The following is a 25,024-nucleotide window of genomic DNA, read 5'->3' on the forward strand; positions in this document are numbered from 1 at the left end:
AATTCATGGTTTGTAATGGTTTGGTTAATATTAAAATGCACTGTAATGCCAGTGGTGTAAAGTACATGTACTCAAGTACTGTACTTAAGTACAATGTTGAGGAACTTGTACTTTATACTACAAGTATTTAATACCTTTAGTTACTTCAAAGATGTGGATGAATGATGTGAAATATAATCAAATGTTAAATCAGACTTTAGTTCCACTTGGAGTAAATTCACAAGCTACCCTGCAGTATACAAGGTCATTACAACTAACTGATTGATATATATTATTCTGAAATGGACCAATCTGCACAATGACTACTTTTACTGTCACTACTTTCACTATATTTTGATGATAATACTTTTCTACTTTTACTTGAGCAACATTTCAAATGCAGGACTCTTACTTGTAAAAGAGTAATCCTACACTCTGGTACTTCTACTTTTACTTAAGTACAAGATGTGAGTACTTCTCCCACCTCTGTGTAATGCTGATCTGTATCATGTAGGCTTGATTGAAATGCAGTCTTCAAACCCTGAGCTCAGAGCAGCAGACTCCTGAAGCTTTTACCTCAGCGCCCTGTCTCACTGCCTCACACTGTCAGACAGGTTCAAGTGAATCATTCATTAATAATAACACACAGTTTAAACAATAAATCCCAATCACACCTTTATCAACAGAGAAGAGCAAAGAATGTATGGGCTCAAAAACATGAAAATGTATTCACTGTAAAATAGTCTGTGCAGGATTGTATAGTGTCATTACATGTGCCATATCTTATTGTAACACATTATCAGTCACAGTGGAAACGTTTTGGTACTGTTTTTCAGCATTGCTTATATTTGGCCTGAAGACCTTTGCCTTTATGTTCCAGCAAGTGATAGGGGTGTGCCAGCTCCAACACCTCAGTATTTTCTTTCACTGCATGGTGTTTGTGCCAGAGGAGATGGATACATGACATATCTAATTATCAGAATGTCTGACGTCATTCGGCCATCGCCATATAACACATAATCTTTGTGACTTGAGCTATAGGGAGCAATAAAAACACTCAGGTCATGCTGTTATTGCTGTAGAGATGTTTGCTTCAAAGGACAATTGTACCACTTCACTAATTGCTTTCAATCAATACTGAGAGTAATAACCCTAATATGAAGAAGACCGAGATGTAATGAAGATCACCATGGGCAAACAGCACAAAAATAAATCACATTATCTTTCTGGACATGCAATTACTCAAATTCCTCCAAATCAAAGTTTTGTTGAGGTTTACTAGTAACATGTTTGTCAGGGCAGGATTGGGAGCATTCAGTAGGTTCTGTAGGAGCCTGGACAGATGGAAAGTGTATACAATAACTGTGTTGAACAACCCTCAAAATGCACCTGCAGCTTTATGCAGCAGCAACTGCAAAAAGTAAAACAGTCATCTGGTTTTGCAGCTGCATAATAGATTATGGCACAGTTTTAAATAATAAACAATAAAATCCGGTAACTGCTAGAATCCACTTCAAGACACTGGTACTTGCGTACCATGCTGAGAATGGATCTGGCCCTTCCTACATCCAGGACATGGTTAAACCGTACACCCCAGCACGTGCACTCCGCTCTGCATCAGCCAAACGACTCGCTGCACCGCACTGCGAGGGGGACCCAAGTTCCCATCAGCAAAAACTCGTGGGTTTGCTATCCTGGCTCCAAAATGGTGGAATGAGCTCCCCATTGAAATCAGGACAGCAGAAAGCCTACACATCTTCCGGTGCAGACTGAAAACGCATCTCTTTCGACTCCACTTCGAGCGATAGAATTATTAACAAAGCACTTATATACTAATAAAGGGCTGGCTTATCTAAAGCCAGTTGAGTAGCACTTGAAATGTTTGGCTCAATGAAACCTGATGTACTATATGATTCTTTTTTCTTCAAGGTTGTATCTTATTGGTCGAACGCACTTATTGTAAGTCGCTTTGGATAAAAGCGTCAGCTAAATGCAATGTAATGTTATGTAGACTGCACACTGCCTTTGTGTGTAGGGAGTCTGATCTCCTGAAAATGATGTTTCAGTTCAACATGACTGCATGGTCACTTACATTTAGATGGTGTTCTGCCTGATCGCTGTTTTGATGTACAAATAAATAATAAAGCGGTTACAACCTGAGCCTCAAATTTATATTTCATAGTGTTGTAAATCTTTTAGATGGAACAGATAACATATATTCTGACACTTCAAAAATATACATTTCCTAAAAGGTGGAGTCCTGTTGTGACTGTACTAATACAGTGAAGCCATCCTAATTTCCCCTTACTTTCTGTGGTGTGTGTTGTTGTTGTTTCTATTCTCAACCTTAACCACTCGTTTAAAATCGCGACCATGATCCCAGGAAAGATTTGTCTCCTTGGAAAAGTCACATGCAGCTTAGTTGAATGGGAACATCATGTTTTATGAGACAGGAAAGCACTAAATGATTGTTTGAATTGGCACAGTTTCTCAGACTGAGGATTCTTTGATTCATTCTGTCTGGAAAAGGTGTGGAATGCATGTCTTTCCTCATGGCACAGTTTTAAAGCTTCATTTGAAATGAAATACAGAGTCAAATCCCAGGTCAAATGTACGTTAGAGGGTCTTGAGCATGTTTCTCTAAATATGTGTCTTTGTTGTTGTAAATAAAGCTGCTGTGATGCAAGAAAATGTTTAGACTTGATCTGTTAATAAGATTGTATTGTATCGTATGCTATTCATCTCTTCTCATTCTTCTCAGCAGGAGCCTGTCTTGGCCTGCGATTCAGTGAAAAACTGTGACTGCTGGTAGGACTCATTTCAAAAGTAGTACATTTCAATACTGTGGAAAGTATTTAACTTTGTCTTATGTATTAGTTTAAAACGTTACTAGTTCCTCACCAGCTGCTGCTGTTACACATGTCATGCTGTTGTTAAACTCATATCTTTGCTGTTTGTACTGTAGATTATTCAGGTGTTCACGTTGTCATGTCTACCTCCTGTGTGTTTGAAATATGTTTCTCTTTTATTGTGCCTATCACACCCCCCTGTGTCCCAGAATGCCCCAGTCAGCTCATCCCTTATCTCCATCAGAAAAAGCTGCTGGTTGAGAAACGTCATGATATTCAATGGTCAGGGCCGCTGGGAAACAAAGGACAAAGATACAGTGATCAAAGCTGGGAATGAGGACACGCTGAAGCTGAAACGCTGACTTTAATTACATGTATTATGTCAACACATTTCACATGACTGTAAGAGTAATATTATTACATTTAAATAGTTTCAATTTAATATTATTGCTTTCAACTTACCTAGTAGGCTACAGTTATGTGAAATGTGTTGACTAGATACATTTAGTTCAAGTCAAAGTTTCAGTTTTTCAGTGCAGGAGAGTCTGTAGCTACACAATATGATTTCATAATCTATTTGCATTTTTTGAATGATCAAATATTGATTTTGAGTTGAAGATGAGTTGATGATATATGAATTACTGATTTCCATGAAAACCATAACAATAAGACATCTAAACAATCAAAGTTGACATTTGAGGACTATGATCCACAGGTCATTTCGGACTTCAGACTCTGCAGGATCTTATCAAAACCTTCTCTAATAATCATAACATTTATTACCCCAATGTATCAAAGGCAGCTACACCTCCCCATCTCTCTGGGTACAATCAAATGTATAAAAAGCCTAACATTGCTGTGGTTGGTCGGGTCTCTGGTCCAGTCTAAGGTGGGTCTAAGAACAAACAATGCCTCTAAATTCAACATTTGTATCATGATGATCTAAAGAATGGTAGCTCTCTTTTGTTGATGTTGTAATTGACCCTGTTTACTTTTTGTCTCCCATAGTAATCCAGTGAATTTGTGAGAAGTTAATTCAAAATGACCAGGCTCACAATTCTAGCGGGTAATTAATCTTCACTTTCCAACTATAATATCTTTAATACTGTCATCCTGATCGTTCATAATATTATTTTTCTATTTTGGTGTATTTGTACAAACAACATTTACTTCTCTCTTTGTTTGCTTTTTGAAGCATATTCCATTCATTTCACCAGTTAAAGGATGTGTCCTTATCTGAATCCAGTTAGACAGAGGGTGCCATAAGATGCACAGATTTTAGAAGTCCTTTATATGCAAATGTGTGATATTGAGAAATAAAAATAAAGTTGATTTGTCTTGTATATTTTAGATGTATAGTCTCACTGTTTATTTTATTTATTCCTTAGGGTTATGTCTGGTGATATGTCAACTGGGTAAGTCCTAATACTTTTTGATCAACAAGACTAATTTGAATTGGATTTTCACTTGCATAACATTACTGGAATCAACGTTTCTTCATTCTTCCTTTACTCCACCACAGGATCTGCCACCCAGATGATATGCTACTTTACCAACTGGTCCCAGTATAGACCTGGTCCGGCGAAGTACATGCCACATAATGTGGACCCCTTCCTGTGCACCACCCTGATCTACGCCTTCTCCATGATCAACCATGCCAACGAGCTGGTTACCTATGAGTGGAATGATGAAGTCCTCTACGAGTCTTTCAATGGACTGAAATCAAAGTAAGTGGCCAGAGTTGAGAGAGGTCAGAGGTCAGGCTAAGATACAGTGGCTCTGGCATTAGCAGACGTTTTGTTCCATGCAAAAGAGGCCTTCAGCAGCTAATTCTAGCTGAAATGGGGACTTTGCTAAAACAATGATTCCAGTCAAGGGATGTTCTGTAATGTATAATGTAAAGGAACAACTTGAGTCTCTGATACACTGTTCAGTAATAAGAAATTACAAGATTGAAACAAATGGGGTGGAAATATAGTATTGTCTTAACCTACCCTCTGTCCTGTTTTCAGAAATCCTCATCTGAAGACTCTTCTGGCTGTTGGCGGGTGGAACTTTGGTTCTACACAGTAAGTCATATTTTAAATCCGGAACCCAACTAATAACATGAGAATAGAATATAATTGGGAGGGATGAAACCCTCTTTAATGGTCTCACATGCAGAGCACACAGCACACACAGTGAAATTTGGCCTCTGCATTTAACCCATCCTAGTACCAGGAGTCTAGTATTAGGAGCAGTGGGCAGCTAGTGGGCAGCTAGTGTGCAGCGCCCGGGGAGCAATGGGAGTAGGGGGGGAAGGGAGGTGTCCGGTGCCTTGCTCAAGGGAGTTATGTTACTGGTTCTCTAACCGCTACATTATTGGAACCTTAAGGACATGTATTGGTCTAGTTTCTTCTTCCATATCTGTATGTTTATTTTTAAAAAGCAATGATAAATAGATAACCAGATAAATGAAAACCATCATATATGTATATTGATCATGCATGACTTTTAATCTTTGTTCAGTTTTGGATAGTGTATGGTAACTAAACCCAATCTTCCAAGCAGGTTCTCTATCATGGTGTCCAATCCAGCCAACCGCCAGACGTTCATCCAGTCTTCTATCAAATTCCTGAGGACTCATGGGTTTGATGGTCTGGATCTGGACTGGGAGTACCCTGGATCTCGTGGAAGTCCTCCTGAGGATAAAGGACGGTTCACTCTGCTCTGCAGGGTGGGTCTCCATTTATCTTGCTTTAGTTTGTAACTGCAGCTACAATTCAAATGTTTACATCATGTTGACTTTCTGGTTTGTGTTTGCAGGAGCTCAGGGCTGCCTACGCTGCTGAGGCCAAGGCCACCGGCAACCCTCAGCTCATGGTGACTGCTGCAGTTGCTGCTGGGAAAGGAACCATCGATGCTGGATTTGAGATAGCTGAAATTGCCAAGTGAGTGTTCTGCTTGTATGTCTCTTGAAAGGAAAACTGGGAGTTCTAAGAAGGCTTCTGAAATGATTTTCTTGTGTTTGCCTATCCAGGGAACTGGACTTCATTAATGTAATGACCTATGACTTCCATGGAACTTGGAACACATTCACTGGACACAACAGCCCACTGTTCCAAGGATCCAAGGACACTGGTGAACTCATCTATTTCAACACTGTAAGTACATTTCGGAACTAAAGAAGAAAAGTACCTTCTTTAAAGGTTTTACATCATCTCTTATTTCCCTTTTGTAGGACTATGCCATGCAGTACTGGAAAAATAACGGCGCCCCAGAGGAGAAGCTGATGATGGGTTTCGCTACCTATGGTCGTACCTTCCGTCTGACAAAATCAGACGATGATGGTGTTGGAGCTCCAGTTAGTGGCCCTGCATCAGCCGGACAATACACACGTGAAGCTGGATTCTGGGCCTACTATGAGGTACAGATTAGATAAGGCTTGAGTAAACCCATTATGATGTACAGTATATATAATTTACAAAAACTATCGTCTATGGTCTAGATCTGTGGCTTCCTGAAGGGCACCACCATTAAGTGGATTGAAGACCAGAAAGTTCCCTATGCCACCACCAACAACGAGTGGGTGGGATTCGACAACAGGGAGAGCTATGAGATCAAGGTAGGTGGCACATCAGCTCTATATTCTAACATATTCCCACCAAATCCAAAGTGTTGCCATCAATTTATGTGTTACCCCAACAGGTGCGTTACCTGCAGAAGGAGAAATTTGGCGGTGCCTTTGTGTGGGCCCTTGATTTGGATGACTTTGCAGGACAATTCTGCGGAGAGGGCGCCCACCCTCTGCTGTCACATCTCCGAAAACTTCTTAATATTGGTAGGTCCAAAGCAATTTAATTCAGTTAGTAAACTATGTTCAAGACAGATACTAATCTTTTTGGCTGCCATATAAACCTTACTACTGAGTTTAATCTCATATTCTCAGAGTTTAAGTCATAGAAGTCTTATTTTAACAGGCATCAGGTTTGTCGTCACAAAGTTGGACAACAGGTATCTTAAGGGATGAGATGTCATATTCTGAAAAAAAAAAACCTGTCTCTTACTAATACTATGGAGTATTTGCAGTAGTAAAGTAATGTACAATGTTGTCTGGATTATTCATTAAGTCATAGTCATGTTATAGACACACATTAATAGACATGTATTGTTGCACTCAAACCCTTCTAACTCTTCTACTGCTACCATTTAGAACTGCCCCCACTGCCCTCCACCACCACCGCCAAACCTGGTGCTAGCACAACCTCCACCACCACCACCACCACAACCACCACCCACGCCCCAGGACCTGGCTTCTGCAACGGGAAACCTGACGGCCTGTACCCCAACCCAGACGACAAGAACAGCTTCTACTCGTGCGATGGGGGCGTCACCCACCAGAACCACTGCGGACCGGGAACTGTCTTCCAGGACAGCTGCAAGTGCTGCACCTGGCCCTGAGCCCCCAGTGGAGGCAGAGTGCACTACAACTGATGCAAACTAATAGACAGAATGTTAAAGTTCTATTGTATCCACTGTGTGTACAATCATTGATCTGAGACTATCCTTAGTGGTGTATTGATACATTGCATCTTGTTAAATATGTAACATACAATGCAGATTACAAACAGAAGCATCAAGTACTACAAATTGTGATGACTGGTCATTTCAATATACAGTACATATTCATTTTAAATGTATTACTTTGCTAAATTTATTTTCTATATATCTAACAAAAAAGAAGAGCATCTAAACTGCAGAGTTTAGTTTAATCTTGACACCAACAGCTGTTCAGGAACTTTGTACAAATAAACCAAGAGGGGGTAACCATGTAGCGGGGACAACTCTTATGTCCCCGCTACAGGCACAGAGGGCCAATTCCAAAAAATCAATGAACTTACAATGTTTATATAATGACAGGTTTTATCTGAATTATATATGGCATTAATCCAGGCTCTTACATAAAATGCTCCTACAGTATTTTACCTTTTGTTGTTTCTTAGTCAGACCAGCGGTGAGGAATCACAGCACCACATGCAGTTGAGACTGCGGACATGATTATTATCATAGACATGATTATTGCCCTGATACTGATGTGATACTTTGGGTCAGTCAGGAATAAAGAGAGGTTCAAACCGAGGGAGCGAACCTTTCACACTCATTCATAGTATATGAAAGCAATTTAACATACAGTGATCAGTTAACCCACCAGATCCCAAAGAAATAAAAAAACAAACTTCACTGTCTTTGATAAGTGAAAAAGTTGGTGTTAAAGGTCACTGAGTCACTGGTCGTAAGAGGCCTGCATGTATTTAGTGTGGTGATTGTTGATTTAAGGATTGTTAACATTAACATATCTTTACCTAATAAAGTTACGATTGTATTAACAATTCTGATTATTTTGATTTTAAACACGGTGCATAGCTAGTTAGATAGCCAGCATTCAGCAAGGGCCTTGTTTCTCTCTAAAATGCGGGGGATCATGAGGCGGATTCACCAAAGCTCACAAACAGCATTTTGACAGAACAATCCCAGACTGCAGCTGATCAGGTTTCACCAAAACAGATTCTGACTGAGCTCCTCAGGATGGTATCAATACAGAAGAGTTATACTGTGGTTTTATTGCAACGAAATCATGGACAGAGGAGCATACATTTTTCAAAATTCAAACAACAATTATCAGCCATTTAGGGCTCTAAACAACGGCATAACATCAAAACAGTGATGGATAATAGAAAAACATTTTAGTTTCAAATTAGTTTCGTGTTATAATGCTTTAGGTGATATTTTGGAAGTAAGTCACACACAATATCAGTCACATGATCCAGTCTACCCTGTTAAGGGAGAAAAAACCGAATAATTTCACTAAGGTTTTTAACGATAATGAGGCGTCTCGGTGAGATGATTCTCTGGTAAACTCCTCCACCTGCTGAAGGACAGCAGGAATGACTGCAGAGGAGGAAGTTGATTGTTCGGCTGTAAATAATGACTTTAGCAGTATCAGTATTAAGTCAGTAACACAAAAAACAGAGGATATTGGGTACACCATAAAAAAAAAAAAAAAAGGCAACTGTCTGCACTCAATTTTTGTGTTTTGAGGCCAACTCACATTCTTAAGTTTTAAGGAAAACTGCCTACTTTTGAGCCAACTAATAATCTTCTGTTGAGATAACTTATTCATATGTATTGTATGTTGAATTATTTTGTTCTCTAGAATTCCAAATCGTGCCAGCTCAACATTTCTGTTTAGAAAATGTACCTTTTGTATGTTATAACTTCTAAGTTCTAATTTTGAGTTTCACATTTTAAGTGACAAACATGGGAGATCATGGCTGACCTCCAGGATTGAAGAAGCCTGGCATGGGAGAATAAATACCACTCTCTGGTGTGTATCTCCATGCGGGGTTGGATTCATTATCAATATTCATAAAGATTATATACTGATATTGCGTGATAACTTATCCATGTTGAAGTAGATTTGGATGTTTTTAACAGTTAGATTTAGATAAAAGCATCATGGGATGAATATTTAGAGCCCGTCGACGAATCACAGATTAAGCAAGTTTATTTTCTACCTTTTTTTTTTAAAACCACATGAACTCGTCCTAATACTACCAACACTGCTACAAGTTCTACTTGTAGCTGTGACAACACTTAATTTACTATAATATAGATTTTCAAGACCTGCTCCATCCTAAAAGGCGCCTAAGTCCTGTGGGTCCATGTTCAGAATGTTTTTTACGCATTTAAAGGCAACCAGTGGGTCGGCTTTGATAACCAGAGGAGCTATGATGCCAGGGTACAGAATATCTTTTCATGTGGAAATTGGAAAAGAAGATATCATTCAACAGATCTGTCCACATGAGAGTTTCAGTATGATACCTCTGACTGTCTCAAAGGTGGACTATCTTTAGAGCAGGCAGCTGTTTGGACACTGGATAAGGATTACGTTCTGGACAGTTCTGTGAACAGAGAAAATATCCACTGATATCCCATCTAAAGCATAAACTCAGTGAAGGTGAGGCTGCAGCAGGTTAATAATTTCGCAACGATGTCATCACTATCACTGACATGAGCCATCATGAACGAATATGCTAATCATAAATCTATCGATCATAAATCTATCGATTAGATTTATGATTATAAAATTATAAAAGTAGGGTAGACATGTGGATATTATCCGACTGAACAAAACGTGATCCGTCTCAACTGCCAGCACCACCATTTGGTAGAGCACATTTCGCGTCTTGATATCTTGTTGAAAAAAAAAAAAAAAAGTTGAACTCCATCTGATTCAGCCAGCTCTACCCTTTGGTTGACATGTTATGCACAAAACAACCTCTAGATGTCACTGTGGTTCAAACAGAATGCCCTTCAGCTAGCTTCAACTGAGAAAGTTGGCAATGCTAAAAATCACTGCTGAAGAAATCACTCTTTTTGGTCAACTTTTGTAAGGTAAACATATCATTTTTGACATATTTTAGTGGCAGGGCACTGACTGAACATAATTAGATAACTTGATGCACAAAAAAAGTTTTAACAAGGGTGTAATTATTTTTTTGAAAATATGCTCAACCAATCGGTCGAATTGGCCTTTTATGGTAAGCTAGCAATATGACTTTTTCAGAGTTTCAGAGATGTTTTCCAATAAAATATGGTAAATAAATGGCTAGATTCATGGTAATATTACTAAATCTAGTACTGCCTTATGAGTCTCAGAGTGAAAGAGTGATAATAATGTATATAGCACCTTTCATGCATGGCATTCAGCACAAAATTGCACACAGATGAGCAAGTTAGGCCAACACAGGATATGGACATGTGCTGTAAGGCCAGTGGTTTCCTGTTAGGCCAATTCAGCATATACAGTAAGATGAGCAAGTATTTTTTTTATCATGAAAAACACTTTACATGACTTTTTTCCATCTTTTTTTTTTTACAATTATAATTTATTATCTTTTATGAATATATCTGGTTGTATATATTGCTCATTTTCCATAAAAGAAACAAATGTATTTGAGTTTGTGTTTTATTTGAGTTTGATGCATATAAATACTGTACTGTATATGATGATTACTTTTACCATAGAAGGCCAGCTCGACCATTTGGTAGAGGCTCATAAAGACAAAACTGTGTGGTCAGTAAAAAAAAAAAAATGTGTTTGTGCTTATTTGTGGCCCATTTGATAAGAAAATGCAACAAAAAAAATTCCATAGGTTTTTTCTTGGTCCGGCAGTTAAAGGGTTTAATGTGTGTCAACCAAAGACCTTATTTCGAACTATTTTCCAAAATCCTATGGAGAAATTGCATTGATTTTTTTCGAAAAAACCGGAAGGAGTTTACTTCCGGGTTTTAGGATGCGTCACTGTGGCCTCTATGGCCCTTTCTGATTTCACTAATTCCCCTTCCTCAGAGGTTCCTCAATACTGTAATTTCCCCTCCTTGACTCCTATCCTCGAGACTTAGTCCCGCCCACAGGAGATGCGAGCGGAGGACTGAGGAGGGGAACCGAGGAGAGAGGAGGGGAAGCAGCAGGCGGTTAGAGAAATTAGAGATTCTCTCCTCTTAGCGGTCATTTTAAAGAGACGTCCATTAATGATGACAGGAGGCACAGCAGCCCTCTGTGGGACAGATGGGTTCATGACGACTTATATATTTACTTTTAATTTGTTCACGGTGCGGTATAATGAGACAATAACAGGCTACAGATGCGGACATATACACACACACACATATATTTGAGATGAGATAAGTCCGGCCGTGCCCCTCCTCGACTCCTCGACTCCTCGACTCCTCGGTCCTCCGGTAGTGACCCGGAAATGAATTTCAGCGTGCCATGTTGAAGGACATCTCATTTCTCAAAATGCACTTCGAGGATCGAGCGTCGAGGAGACTCTCTGGAGGAGCTATAACCGAGGATACACTGATGGGTCCTCCACGGTCCTCCACGGCTCCTTCTTGGATGCATTTCCGGGAACAGATATGTTTCAAAGAGTCATGACGCACGGCCGGACTTATCTCAGCCAATGACAGCTCTGCATGCATCCCCTGGATATTATTTTATTAACTGCTTTCATCGCGACGCGATGTTTACAGAGAGAACAGCTGTGAGGTCCGTGCAGAAAGCAGAGCAGAGTGTATAATGCTTTAGTTTAGTAGATATCAAACAAAGAGTCGATATTTTTCTAAAACTATTTAGTGCTTCACATAATAAAATACACAACGGCTGTAGCCTGTTTTAGGAGCTGTAGGTGCGTGTGTGTGGTGTAGGTGGGTGTGGTACAGTGTGAGCGTAGGTGCAGCGGACAGACAGGTCTCAGTTGGTTTGGTGTCCTCTGCTTAGTTTTAATACTTGTAAATAAAACTTTTGGCCCGTAATAAGAGGGGGGGATATATCCAGTCTCTGATAGTGTTACGTTATTATGAGAGTGCTCTGTTTGATTCTGAAATTGTATATATTTATATATATATACATATATATATATGTGTGTGTGTGTGTGTGTGTGTGTGTGTGTGTGTGTGTGTGTGTGTGTGTGTGTGTGTGTGTGTGTCCGCATCTGTAGCCTGTTATTGTCTCATTATGCCGCACTGTCAATGAATTAAAAGTAAATACATAAGTCGTCATGAACACATCTGTCCATCAGACAGACGGCTGCTGTGCCTTCTGTCATCATTAATGGACGTCTCTTTAAAATGACCACTCAGAGGAGAGGAGTTCTCATTTCTCTAACCGCCTGCTGCTTCCCCTCCTCTCTCCTCGGCTCCCCTCCTCGTCTCCTCCACTCGCATCTCCTGTGGGCGGGACTAAGTCTCGAGGATAGGAGTCGAGGAGGGGAGTCGAGGAGGGGAGTTAGAGAAATGAGAGAGGGCCACTGATGGCGGGTCCTCCAGGGTCCTCCACGGCTCCTTCGTTGATGCATTTCCGGGAACAGAGATGTTTCAAAAGAGGTTTCTCAATACTCAAATGTCCCCTCCTCGACTCCTATCCTCGACTCCTCTCCTCGAGACTTGGTGCCGCCCACAGGAGATGCGAGCGGAGGATTGAGGAGGGGAACCGAGGAGAGAGGAGTGGAAGCAGCAGGCGGTTAGAGAAATGAGAACTCCTCCCCTCTGAGCGGTCATTGTAAAGAGACGTCCATTAATGATGACAGGAGGCACAGCAGCCCTCTGATGGACAGATGTGTTCATGACGACTTATATATTTACTTTGATTCATTCACAGTGCGGTATAATGAGACAATAACAGGCTACAGATGCGGACACACACACATATATTTATATAAATATATACAATTTCAGAATCAAACAAGTATGAGAGCACTCTCATAATGACGTAACACAATCAGAGACTGGATATATGTAATATATATATTATTTTATGAACTGCTTTCATCGCGACGCGATGTTTTCAGCTGTGAGGCATACTTGCCAACCTTGATCGCCGGAGCTGTTAGGTTAACATTAACATGCTTATATTGTAGTTCTAAGTGCAATGCCTTGAAGAAGAAGTGATCCTTGTTGTTGTGAAGAGTCTGCTTTGTGCGCACCACAGCAGTAGCCCCGCTGCGACAGAGTCCAACAGAGAGGCAGGAGCTGCGGGACAGTAGCCTCGAAGCAGGGTTGGGTTGTAACCGAATACATGTAACGGCGTTGCGTAATCAGAATACAAAAATCAAGTAGGCTAACTGTATTCAGCTGGCGTTACATTTGAAAAACGAGTAATCTGATTACAGTTACTTTCGTAAATCTGAAGTGAATACTAGTGATGGCGAGATGAAGCCTTATGAAGCTTTGAAGCTTTCCAGCCAATTGGTTCGCAAAAGGGTTCATCTCATGAGGCTTCATCATGGGCTTCATTTGAACACAAACCCCCCTGTTGTTCAAAGTGTGTAAAACAGGCAGATTGGACATCTGAACAGTGTGCTCTATCTCATACCGAGTTCCCAATGAGTAAAGCCTTAGAATACCTCTAAACAACAAACATAAAATCATATATTCATGTTAACAATATTGTATTTATTCCAGTTTAATGATTGTGATTGAAAAGCCTAAGGAGGCTGGTAAACATTGCAAAGAGGGATTTGTATTCCTTAATAATATTCGTAAACTTAACCATGTTGTAGCCTGGGAAAGGCTAAACCATATCAAAGAATACATTTATTAACTACATTATCTCATTTAGCTGTACTTTTTAAAAATAAATACGTAGGCCTATTGACCAGTCGTTGAACCAGGGACCTTGCGGTTGACAGTCAACTGCTTTCTGGCTGAGCCACAGCACGCAGGCCTACACTAATATTTCCTGAAAACACTGCACTATATTTAGTCCTGTATTTATTCATCTATTTTTGTATTCCTCCATTTATTTATGCTTTTATTTATTTATACGCATGACATGTTCCGACCTCTATATAAGTGAGGGTCTGAGCTCTCTTAATTCTATCGTGTCAGCACCGGGCCCGGGTACAGGAGGGGTAATATCGTTCTTATTATACATCCATATGAGCGTTGTGGTTCAACGGTTCAACCGATCTGAATCGCTTTCTGAAGCAGTCACGTGGTATTGACAGGCAGCGAGGCTTCGTTTGTCATCGGTGACGTCACTGGCCCAAAACGATACAAGCCTCGATATAAGGTTCAGAAAAAGCTTCGGGGATTACTCCTCGGCGCAATACGTAACATCACTAGTTGTAGCCTGAGAAAGGCTAAACCATATCAAAGAATACATTTATGAACTACATTATCTGATTTAGCTGTAGCTTTTATAAACAAACAAAAAAGACGTATTGACCAGTCGTTGAACCAGGGACCCTGCGGTCATGAGTCAATTGCTTTCCAGCTGAGCCACAGCACAAGCACACAATTCATCTGAAAACACTGGACCCTTTTTATTCCTGTATTTATTCATTTATTTATCCATTGATGTTTTTATTCCTACTTTTATTTATGCTTTTATTTATTTATACTTAACATGTTCCGACATCTAAGTGAGGGTCTGAGCTCTCTTAATTCTATCGTGTCAGCACCGGGCATCCATATGAGCGTACAGGAGGGGTAATGTCGTTCTTATTATACATCCATATGAGCGTTGTGGTTCAACGGTTCAACCGATCGGAATCGCTTTCTGAATAAGTCACGTGATATCGACAGGCAGCGAGGCTTCGTTTGTCATCGGTGACGTCACTGGCCCAAAACGATACAAGCCTCGATACAGGCTTCACAAAAAGCTTCGGGGATTACTCGACACACGCTCCGAAGCCTCGGCGCAATACGTAACGTCACGAGTGAATACATTTTGAAATACTTATTGGAATTATTGGTGGAAAAGTTTCCTCACAAAATGCAATATTCATTACCGGCAGAACTGTGTGCACACTGCACAGCGCTGCAGCATGTCTGTGAGCGAGAGAGAGATGCAGCGTGTGTGTGAGGCCCGGCCCCCGCACGCAGACGAGAGAGAGAGATCTCTTTTAAAATATATTGAAAGTTAGAAACGGAGATGGTTGGATAAAATGTGTAAGATAACGTTTATGTAGTATTTATTTATTGTCGAAATGATGACATTTCATAATGGGATCAAATCAAAGTGAATGGCCTGCTGCTGAATGCATGGGGCAATGTAACTGGAAAAAGTTTTAAAAGTTATTACATCGTTCAGATAATAAATAATAATAATGATAATTCATTTTATTTAGGGGCGCCTTTCAAAGCACCCAAGGACACCTTACAATTCATAACATATTCCAAGGAAAGGGGGGGGGATATATCCAGTCTCTGATAGTGTTACGTTATTATGAGAGTGCTCTGAAATGGTATATATTTATATAAATATATATATGTGTGTGTGTGTGTGTGTGTGTGTGTGTGTGTGTGTGTGTGTGTGTGTGTGTCTGTGTGTGTGTGTGTGTGTGTGTGTGTGTGTGTCTGTGTGTGTGTGTGTGTGTGTGTGTGTGTGTGTGTGTGTGTGTGTGTGTGTGTGTGTGTGTGTGTGTGTGTGCGTGTGTGTGTGTGTGTGTCCGCATCTGTAGCCTGTTATTGTCTCATTATACCGCACTGTGAATGAATTAAAAGTAAATATATAAGTCATCATGAGCACATCTGTCCATCAGAGGGCTGCTGTGCCTACTGTCATCATTAATGGACGTCTCTTTACAATGACCGCTCAGAGGAGAGGAGTTCTCATTTACCGCCTGCTGCTTCCCCTCCTCTCTCCTCGGCTCCCCTCCTCGGCTCCTTCGCTCGCATGGCCTGTGGGCGGGACTAAGTCTCGAGGATAGGAGTCGAGGAGGGGAATTAGTGAAATAAGAAAGGGCCTATGAGGAAAATAATATATTGGATTCATCAAAAAATGGTTTTGGCTGCAGACCAGACTCCAGTTCAAACCTTTATACAGTCGATGGTTCTATTTCGTATATGGCTTTTCCCTCTAAGGCTATCGCTATTGGGTAATCCCCCTGCGACCCCACACAGCACTGAAACACTTGTAGTCCACGCCCACCCGCAAGGTGGGCCCCACCCGCAAGGTGGGCCCCACCCTCGGGCCTCCTTCCGGTATAAATAGGAGGGAGGCCCGGCAATCTGCTCCCTCTTTTTTTCAGCAAACCAGCACAGTTACTGAAGCACAGCAATTGAGAATCATCATGAGCAACAACTGCGTCCGTGATTGTCCCTCATGTGGCTCTGGGTTCATAATGAGTTATGACCTGCAGAGAAAAAAGCAGTATGCGAATCCTGCCGGGGGTCAGAGCACGCGTACGCGGCTCTAAACCAGCAGGTAGCATGCACTGCGCTCGTCTCCCCTCGGGCGACAGGAAGCGGAGAGCGGACACTCTTGCTGCTGTGGCCGAGGAGGACGATTGGCCCGTCCAGGCTTACGAGCCCGCGGACGGGGCCTCGTGTCCCTGGGGGAGGGTTATGGCTAGAAAGGATCCGTCTAATGTAAATATGACGTCACGTTCTCGTTCTAACTCTCGTTGTAATCGGAGCGGCTCGGCTGTAATCGGAAAGGGTCGGGGTGGGCGGGACGCGGGAAGATCGCGGGAAGATCGAGAAGAGACGTCGTTCTAACTCTCGTTGTAATCAGAGCAGTGGTAACCACTCAAAGTCCTCAAGAGATAGGAAACGACAGCAGTGTGGGACCTTATTGCGGGAAATTACTGAGCACACATACCACCTACAGGATGAGACGTTCATGTGTACAGTGATATCAAGACTAAATGATCTTTTGGAGGACGTAAAGCAACACACCCCACATGACAGTAGTCTTCCTCTCACCTTCACGCCCCCCCAAACACAAAAGGCAGAAGAGGACCATAACACCTCTCAGTACCAGCCATCGTAGACACCCTTTTTCAGGCCGGGTGGGTCATAAAGCTGAGGTCATGAGATCCAACTACAGAGTGGACAGCTTGAACCAGATTTTAAAAGCTAAGTCCCCAGAGTCTAATGCGGGAGGAGCAGGCAGGGGTACGAAGAGGAGGATAGATGCTTTAGGTAAGAACAAAGTATTTACTTTTGCCATCTCCTCTATATTCACAAAACACAGCCAATCATCCATTCCAATCCTATGTGACATGGCACAGTTCATTTCACTCCAATAGAAACTGATATAAAAGAGACCATTAGTCTTCTCATTGTGCTTATTGCTGTGGATAGGTGTTAACTATTGTTGTTGTATTGTATCATATCAAAAGTTGTTTTCATCCAAGGCACCACCGCCAGGTGAATGTTGGAAGCTTGGAGATGAATGGAGCTGTAAAGAGGTGCAAAGTAAAACAACCTTTTTTGGATCCATTGCATGTGATTGATGTAGTTATAAAAAGTATATCATAAGCTGTCATTACAGTCTAAATATCTAACAGCAAAAGGAGGAGAGGAGATGAGGAGAACAGAGGAGAGGAGACAGCAAAAGGAGGAGAGTATGAGGAGAGGAGAACAGGAGAGGAGAGGATACAGCAAAACGAGGATAGTCTGAGGAGAAGATGAGGAGAGGAGAACAGAGGAAACAGGGAAAGCAGAGTAAAGAGCAGAGTTGAAAGAGAAGTTGAAAGCAGAGCAAACAGTAGCAGGAGAAGTAGAGCAAATGTAAAAGTAACTTTGAAAAGTATCAGCAAGAAGATCAGAGTTGCATAATGTTATTTTGTTTTATTCGTTACTGTTATATTAATGTTGTATGTTCATTTTTGTACATAGGATAATAAAGATGATCTTAACCTTGAACTCGATTCATGACCTCATTTCATTATTAAAACCTTAATATCAAATTACAGACTGGATTCAAATTAGGATCTCCAAATGTGTTGATGTAATGTTTGTGATAAACTGAAGGATAAAGTGTTCCTTTATGTGTTGAGAAAATTCCCCTCCCTCTTAAGCCAAGTAAGGTGTTTAAAAAGCCTCTTGGATCAGCTGGAAAATACATCATCACAAAGCTGAAAACAGCTGTTTCACTTTACTTTTGAAAGATACGACAGAGACAAAGCTACACATATATGATGATATTATAGAATATGGTGCATTGCTGCAGATTAAACTACCCAACGGGATATAAAAGAGGTAAACACATCTACAGCAGTAACATGCAACATACATTTTATTGCACCAGGAGCTATCTTGGGACTTTTACTGCAACAACGTTGACTTGCCTGTGAATACAAAATAAACCATAGTGTTGCTGATCTACAGTGTTGTCATTCTTCTTTCAACAGCAAGACCGCTAACAAGTATTTACATATTTAATATAGTTTAGTTTCTCGCCATCCCAAACGTAAACATTCAGCCACGTGACTGCGCTTCCGAGCCGCTCCGATTACAACGAGAGTTAGAACGAGAACGTGACGTCATATTTACATTAGACGGATCCTTTCTAGCCATAACCCTGGGGGAGAGTGCCGGGCAGGAGTCCGAAGCAACTCCTGCCCCGCCTCCCTCCACGGTTCACCGTTCGGTTCTCCCCTCCCTCCTCTCCCCCGGACAGGGGAGACAGACTCGGAGCAGGGTGCCAGCTTGGCGGCCGAATATGCTTTCCCCCTCTCCGTAAACACAGCGCGGCGGCGTCTGTTACGGAGACGGCCAGAAAAGTGCTACTGGACGCTCCAATCAGCCCGGACGGGCTGTTCGGACCCCAGTTCCACGCCATGGTGGAGTCAATGAAGACGGCCGCGGAACAGGTGGACGGCATTCGCCAGCATGTAGCCTACAGCTGGCTCCAGTCGGCTGAGCTGCCACAGCGGCACCAACGCTGCCCCTGCAACCGCCCCGGCGGCTGCAGGGGCTCCGTCCCACGTCTCCGCTCACCCGCCATCCCAGAGACAGGGTCTCCCGGCGGCGAGTCAAAGGGGAGTGAGGCTCCCCCGCTCCTGGTCTGCTCCGCGAGAGCCTCCGAGGAAGCGGAGCCGGTAATTAAGCCGGCTGCCACTAATCTGTTGATTAAGTAGACAGCAGGGCTCCCTGCCGAAGCCTGCTGGTTTTAACCTATTGGTTAATAAACCTGCAGAGCTCGCGGCATTCCCCTGTCCGAGATACGCCTCCTACACACGGTCATAATAACCCATGAGCGCCGGTATAACGCCTCATGTGGACAGCACTGCACACAACTCCACTCATCCCCTGAGCGGTACACGCCTCATGATGAGAGCCGGAGTGAAACGCATGCGTGTGGAGGCTCCCTGGCTTGGCTCGTTGCCATGACGACCACAGAACATCTCGAGCATGTGCGCCCGCTCTTAGAGTGTTTCTCAGAGTGGCAGCGCGTGTGTCTGATGGACAGATGGATGAGCAGGCTGATCAGCAGAGGATACGTCCTGCAGTTCGCTTCTCCCCCCACAGTTCAATGGGATACAGGAAACACTCCTGTCCTCCCGGAAGATATGTCTTGCGCTCCAATCCGAGCTGCTGGAACTCCTGTTGAAAGAGGATATTTTCAGGGTTCCTCAAAGGGAGGAAAATCAGGGGTTTTCACTCCCGTTATTTTTCTAATCCCGAAAAAGACTGGGGGAATGAGACATCCTCGATCTGTCAGTATTCCACATGCTGACGATCAAACAGTTGCTGGAATGTTTTCACCAGGAAGACTGGTTCACTTCCACCTGAAGGATGCATACTTCCACGTACCCATCATCCCAAAACACAGGAAATTCCAGCCTTTTCCATTCAGGGAATATCAGACCAGACAATCGTCTGCCGTTCGGATATTTCCTGGCTCCTCGCATTTGTGTAGAGAAGGCTGGAGCCACTACACAGAGGAGGGATGAGAGTGGTTTTTCTCTGGACGACCTGCTATTTGCTGGCTCGCTCCAGGGAGGAAGTCGCTTTACAGACGGTACATCTCGTATCGCATCTGTCAAAGCCTGGGTTTCATAATAAATTGGAAGAAGAGCTGTCCTCTTCCCTCTCAGACAATCGTTATCTGGGAGTGGAATTAAACTCAGCCAGCATGAGAGCGCGACTCTCGCGGCAGCGAGTGGAGGAACTGACAGCTCTCCTCCGGCGTGTCACAACCCACACAGCCCTCTCCGTGACGCAGCTGCTCGGCGTTGGCGTCAGCTGGTCACGTGATGATCCCCTTGGGTCTCTTCCAACAGGGGGACACTCCAGAGGTGGTTCATTCGCTGCAGAAGCCTGCTGTTTTAACCTATTGGTTTATAAACTGCAGAACTCGCGGCATTCCTCTGTCCCAGATATGCCTCCTACACACGGTCATAATAACCACGAGCACCGTTATAACGCCTCGTGTGGACAGCATGCTGTTGGAGATTTGGAGGATGTTGCAAACCAACCTCGTCTCCGCGTGTCGTTTGACAAGCTAGGTGAATTCGGGAAAAGGGATGGATTAAGAAACACCAGAATACAAGTTAAACAATAATCCGGCTTTAATGATACAAGGTAACAATACAAAATACAAATACAAAGAAATCACGAAGCACTCTGCAGAGTACTCCGGGCTCAGGTTCTACCCCCCGTGTCAGACAGGTCTCAGGAACGGCGGGTGAAAAACAAGAGCGCGAACCAAAGGAAAACACAGTCTTTCATACTAAAACACAGGAGGAGGAGGTGTACGTGCTTTCCCCCAGAGGTCATCTTATTGGCAGAGACGAACACATGGCCTGTCGCACCCAATCAGTGCGACACAGCAGAAGAAACCCGGAAACAAAAAGTCTCATTCAGTTTGACGAAGACCAGACACCTTTTAGTGTCTGGTACGAACTTGCTCTCAACAACAAGTTTCCTTATCTTATTTCACATCTTGTAGCCAGCACACACACATCCCCTTTATGGCCCTTGGTCCCTGAGTCCATCTTCCCCCCTTCAGGTTACCACACACAAGTTAAAAGTATGTTTTAAGATATAGTTGTTATAGTTGGCTAAATATACGTAATACATGTTAATTACTTTCATATCAATAACAACGAGGAACACATTACCTATGCTCTTAAGCAGTATTAGAGATGCTTTCCAAATAGTCAAACTTCTCAGGCTTACCTATGGCCCTTCCATTTGTTTGAGCTATTGTTCACATCTTTACTTCAAATAAAAGGTTTCACATTGTATATTTCCAGCTTCCTTTACACATACTGCTATTATTAACACAAAGTAAATAACCACACACCTCTATTGAAAACAAGTCGATTCCCCTGACAATTGACATGCTGAAACTCCTGGAATGCGTCCCTCCCCCACCTCTCTCGTCCCTGTCATAAAAAACTGCTTCCATTTCATATAGAGTAATGAAAGATGTTTAAGCTAATTTCTCCACAATGTTTGTAGCCATTTAGTACCCACACATGAAAGAATAAGAACAGAGGTATAGTTGACCAGTAATCATGTAGCATTTATATTTACTTCAATTAAAACACATACACATCTGCTACAAGATTGTGTAAACACCCCCTTCTTTTACGAGGGGGACATTCCAGCGTCTGGCACTATTCCCAAATATGGTGTCCCATGCTCCCATCTCTTCTCTAAACACAAGTACTTCACCTCAATATATTGGGGGAGGAAAGGATACTTTGTCCCTTCAAATTTAACACACATGAACATATATAAGGTGACACCAAAATGAATATACCAGATTTTACTTTCCTGTCATACCCCGTTACTTTAATACTTCAAATAATTCAAATAATCCTTCAATTCCCCCTTTTTGGTCTCGCATTAACGAGACCAACACACATAAGACATTTGAAACAAAACTACTGTCCTTCTTTAATACTGTGTCTGTCCCCCTTCATTAAACCTTTGAGAACAGAAAACAACCTCCAATGACAGTGAAGAAACTATCAGAGTGAGAGCCTGAGTGCCAGACAGCAGCATCCTTGCGTGTTGTTGAATCATCAGGCCCCCCCCCCTCAGCGGAATACGCCAACAAGGGCAGCTGATAGGGAGGGGGAGATGCGGCCTTTCCTTCAAAGGTGGAACTGATTAATCTGATCAGAGAGAAGTAGACTCCTCTGCTGCCTCGAGAAGTCCCCCAGCCCGCTGACGCCTCCTTCCAAGTCGTCTGCTGTAGGGATGTCCGCGAGGTCCTTCTCCTCCAGTCCGCTGATGCCTGCTTCCAAGTCGTCTGCTGTAGGGATGTCCGCGTTGACGATAGCCAGGTCCATCCTGATGTCCTCCAAGGTCCTAGCCGGAGTGTTCCTCGCCGCACACTGGCTCCAGTAGTACCAGATGTCCCCCTTTGCTCCTCGGCGGACGGCATGAGATGTCCTCTGGGTCACTCTGTAGAGGCCGGAGAACCTGGGGTTGAGTCACGTAGGCCTGACGACCTTCAGCCAGACGAACTCCGCTGTGTCGGCCTCCTGCTCCTCGGGTCCCCCTTTTGGCGTCAGCAACCTGTGTGGAGAAATCTGATACCCACCCCTCAAGTCTACGCTCAGTGCTTCTGGGCCCTCAGGTGTTTGACCCACCGCTGGTAGGCCGCTTCAGAATTCTAATACTTGGCCTGTGTCAACAAAATAAACCCCAACATCTTCAGGTGAACTAAATAACATATCTCAATAGCTCTGAATTCCTGACAAGCATCTGTGTTATTATAAATGAAATCCTTGAGATCCCATTTAAAATCTAAATATAATATGAACTGCTAATGTTTCTGGTAAAGAAACACACTAATGTTATGGATTAAAAACAACTAAAATCATGATACTGACAAAGTGAATAATTTCCAGGCGAGACTGCTTCTACCTGTCACTGCTTGGATATTATCAAGCTGAAAAATGAATACAGAAATTCAACATACTGTCATCAAATGTCTTTCTATTATGAATTTAAATTAAATGTACATCCCCATAATGATCTAAACAGTCTATGGCTTTTACTTCTTTACCAGGCTAGTTACAAGATGTTGTCTAAATTAAATTCTATCTCATTACATTACTATGTTTTAACTTAGCTGTAATATGTTCTTTCTACAGTTCAAACCTCAGTTACTTTAATACCTGTTGAAATATTACAAAATTGTTTTCATTATCACCGTTCACCTTCTTATTCTCATCCTGGAATTACCTCTCTCAGTAGCCCCTTGGCCACTGATTCTGCATCTGTGTTACCTGTTATAACTCAATCAATATTAGAAACATGTCAACATTCATCAAACAGTATCTTATCCCCAGATATGGAGCAGGTTAAATCTAAAACTGTCAATCAATGGTCAGATTGAACATCTGAGTTGGGGCGGCAGGTTTCTTCCAGTCCCTAAATGAAAATATCCCACACTCCCCCTTTTTACACATGTAAACATGTGTAATAAAATCCTGTATGGGAAGAAAACCTTCAGGTAACCAGTGGTTATAAGAAAATACCAAACATCATTCACAAAAGTATATCCATCATCTTTCACAGTAAACACTCCAGGGAAAATAAGTGTTCATTCCCAGCTGGCAGTCCTAAAAGAAACAGAATCTTTAGATTTTAGTTTGAGTTTTACATTTGCAAACCGCCAACTCCTGTGGCAATTAGAAACGGGTCACATGTGCATTTTTCCAAATGCGTGGAATTGTAGGAAACCTGTGTTTCCCATGGAGCTCCAAAATAATGTATTAGTCCAAAGACATGCTCGGTTAGTTATTGTTTTAGAATCATGCAGTTACACTGATCACATGCAGAAATTCATTCACACCCACACTGTCAGGTTGTAAAGTCAAGTTTGGTCAGCCCCAGAGTCAGTCATTGATAGTGCTTTTCTCAAGTCACACTGTCAGTCAGGGTCAAAGGTCATTTGGTCTCAGTTTCATTGGCCATGTGTCGTGCTCTGCAGAGACTTTAATATTCTACTAGCTGGAGTTGTACTAGTGACATCATTGTGTTGATGTCAACCAATGCAACAAAGTTTTTCTCGTGTTCGCAGCACCATTTTCTTCAGATGTTTAACAAACAAATGATCAATACACTTTATTAACATACCGCCCCTAGGAAACACAATAACAAATGTTCTGACAAATGTTCATGCAAGGCATTCTTAAGTGAACCTGCAGAAAACGGCCTTTTGAATTAATATTCCAAATTAATCAATAATAATAATAATCCATTTTATCAATTTGTTTACCCTTAGAAGTGAACATACCTCATAATGTTACATCAGGATGTTAAACTAAGCTTTGGCCAAATCGATCATTATTACTGTTTCAGATCTAACTGGAGGTTGAACAAACAAAATCTTTTTTTTTTGTTTTGTTTACATCATGTAAACCACTAACATATTTCCCAATTTCAGCATCAGCCTTGTTACTCTCAAATTACATCCTAAATAGGAATATTAGGAATGAAACAAATATTCAATCTTCAGAAATGTTCTTAACAAATAGAGAGTAATGCCATCTTTCTATCTAGTGAATAGCCAACATATTTAAAAATGTCAGATATACAAAAATAAGCCTAAATACTCTTTTACTATCAAAGTCTAAAGCTAGACCTAAGCTGAACAGTTTTGCTAATGGACAATTTAATCTAGAAAAAAACAAAACTGGACCTGTGTTCTTGTGTTCTCCAAAATACATTAGTAAATACCTTGTGAAGTATTCACAATATAACTATTCCTCTCTAGGATATGAAATCCATTCATCTTTAACCAGATACTATTTCCCTATTTATTTTTAGTTCATGATAATAATGGTATAACGTCCACACGTTTACCCATAGCTAGTCACTATGTCAAGATTATCATGTGTGACATAATAATCAGATGTCTTGTTTGCCAAACAAGGATTTTAAACCTTAAC

At 41.9% G+C, this 25,024-nt stretch overlaps 1 protein-coding gene and 1 long non-coding RNA gene across 2 annotated transcripts in view; one reads left to right on the forward strand and one right to left on the reverse strand.

Annotated features, from left to right (window-relative positions):
• The window catches only part of LOC307039104, a 514,347-nt gene that overhangs the window by 108,450 nt on the left and 380,873 nt on the right, over nt 1-25,024 (reverse strand). The window lies entirely within an intron of this gene.
• On the forward strand, nt 3,663-8,197 carry LOC307041751 (acidic mammalian chitinase-like). Its single transcript, XM_079685267.1, has 12 exons — nt 3,663-3,717; nt 3,837-3,894; nt 4,217-4,243; nt 4,351-4,555; nt 4,841-4,897; nt 5,379-5,544; nt 5,634-5,758; nt 5,848-5,971; nt 6,049-6,234; nt 6,316-6,432; nt 6,516-6,648; nt 7,021-8,197. Exons 2-12 carry the CDS (start codon nt 3,870-3,872, stop codon nt 7,266-7,268), a joined length of 1,413 nt encoding a protein of 470 aa, XP_079541393.1. The 5' UTR covers nt 3,663-3,717; nt 3,837-3,869; the 3' UTR covers nt 7,269-8,197.

This window comes from Notothenia rossii (assembly GCF_949606895.1).
Source record: "Notothenia rossii genome assembly, chromosome: 5".
Lineage (NCBI taxonomy): Eukaryota > Metazoa > Chordata > Actinopteri > Perciformes > Nototheniidae > Notothenia > Notothenia rossii.

What these genes read in the sequence shown, in the direction of transcription:
- LOC307041751 (XM_079685267.1), top strand. Translation starts at nt 3,870, where the DNA reads ATGACCAGGCTCACAATTCTAGCGG. An exon ending in AACTCATCTATTTCAACACT is followed by an intron (nt 5,972 to 6,048) that starts GTAAGTACATTT and finishes TCCCTTTTGTAG; the next exon opens with GACTATGCCATGCAGTACTG. An exon ending in CCGAAAACTTCTTAATATTG is followed by an intron (nt 6,649 to 7,020) that starts GTAGGTCCAAAG and finishes GCTACCATTTAG; the next exon opens with AACTGCCCCCACTGCCCTCC.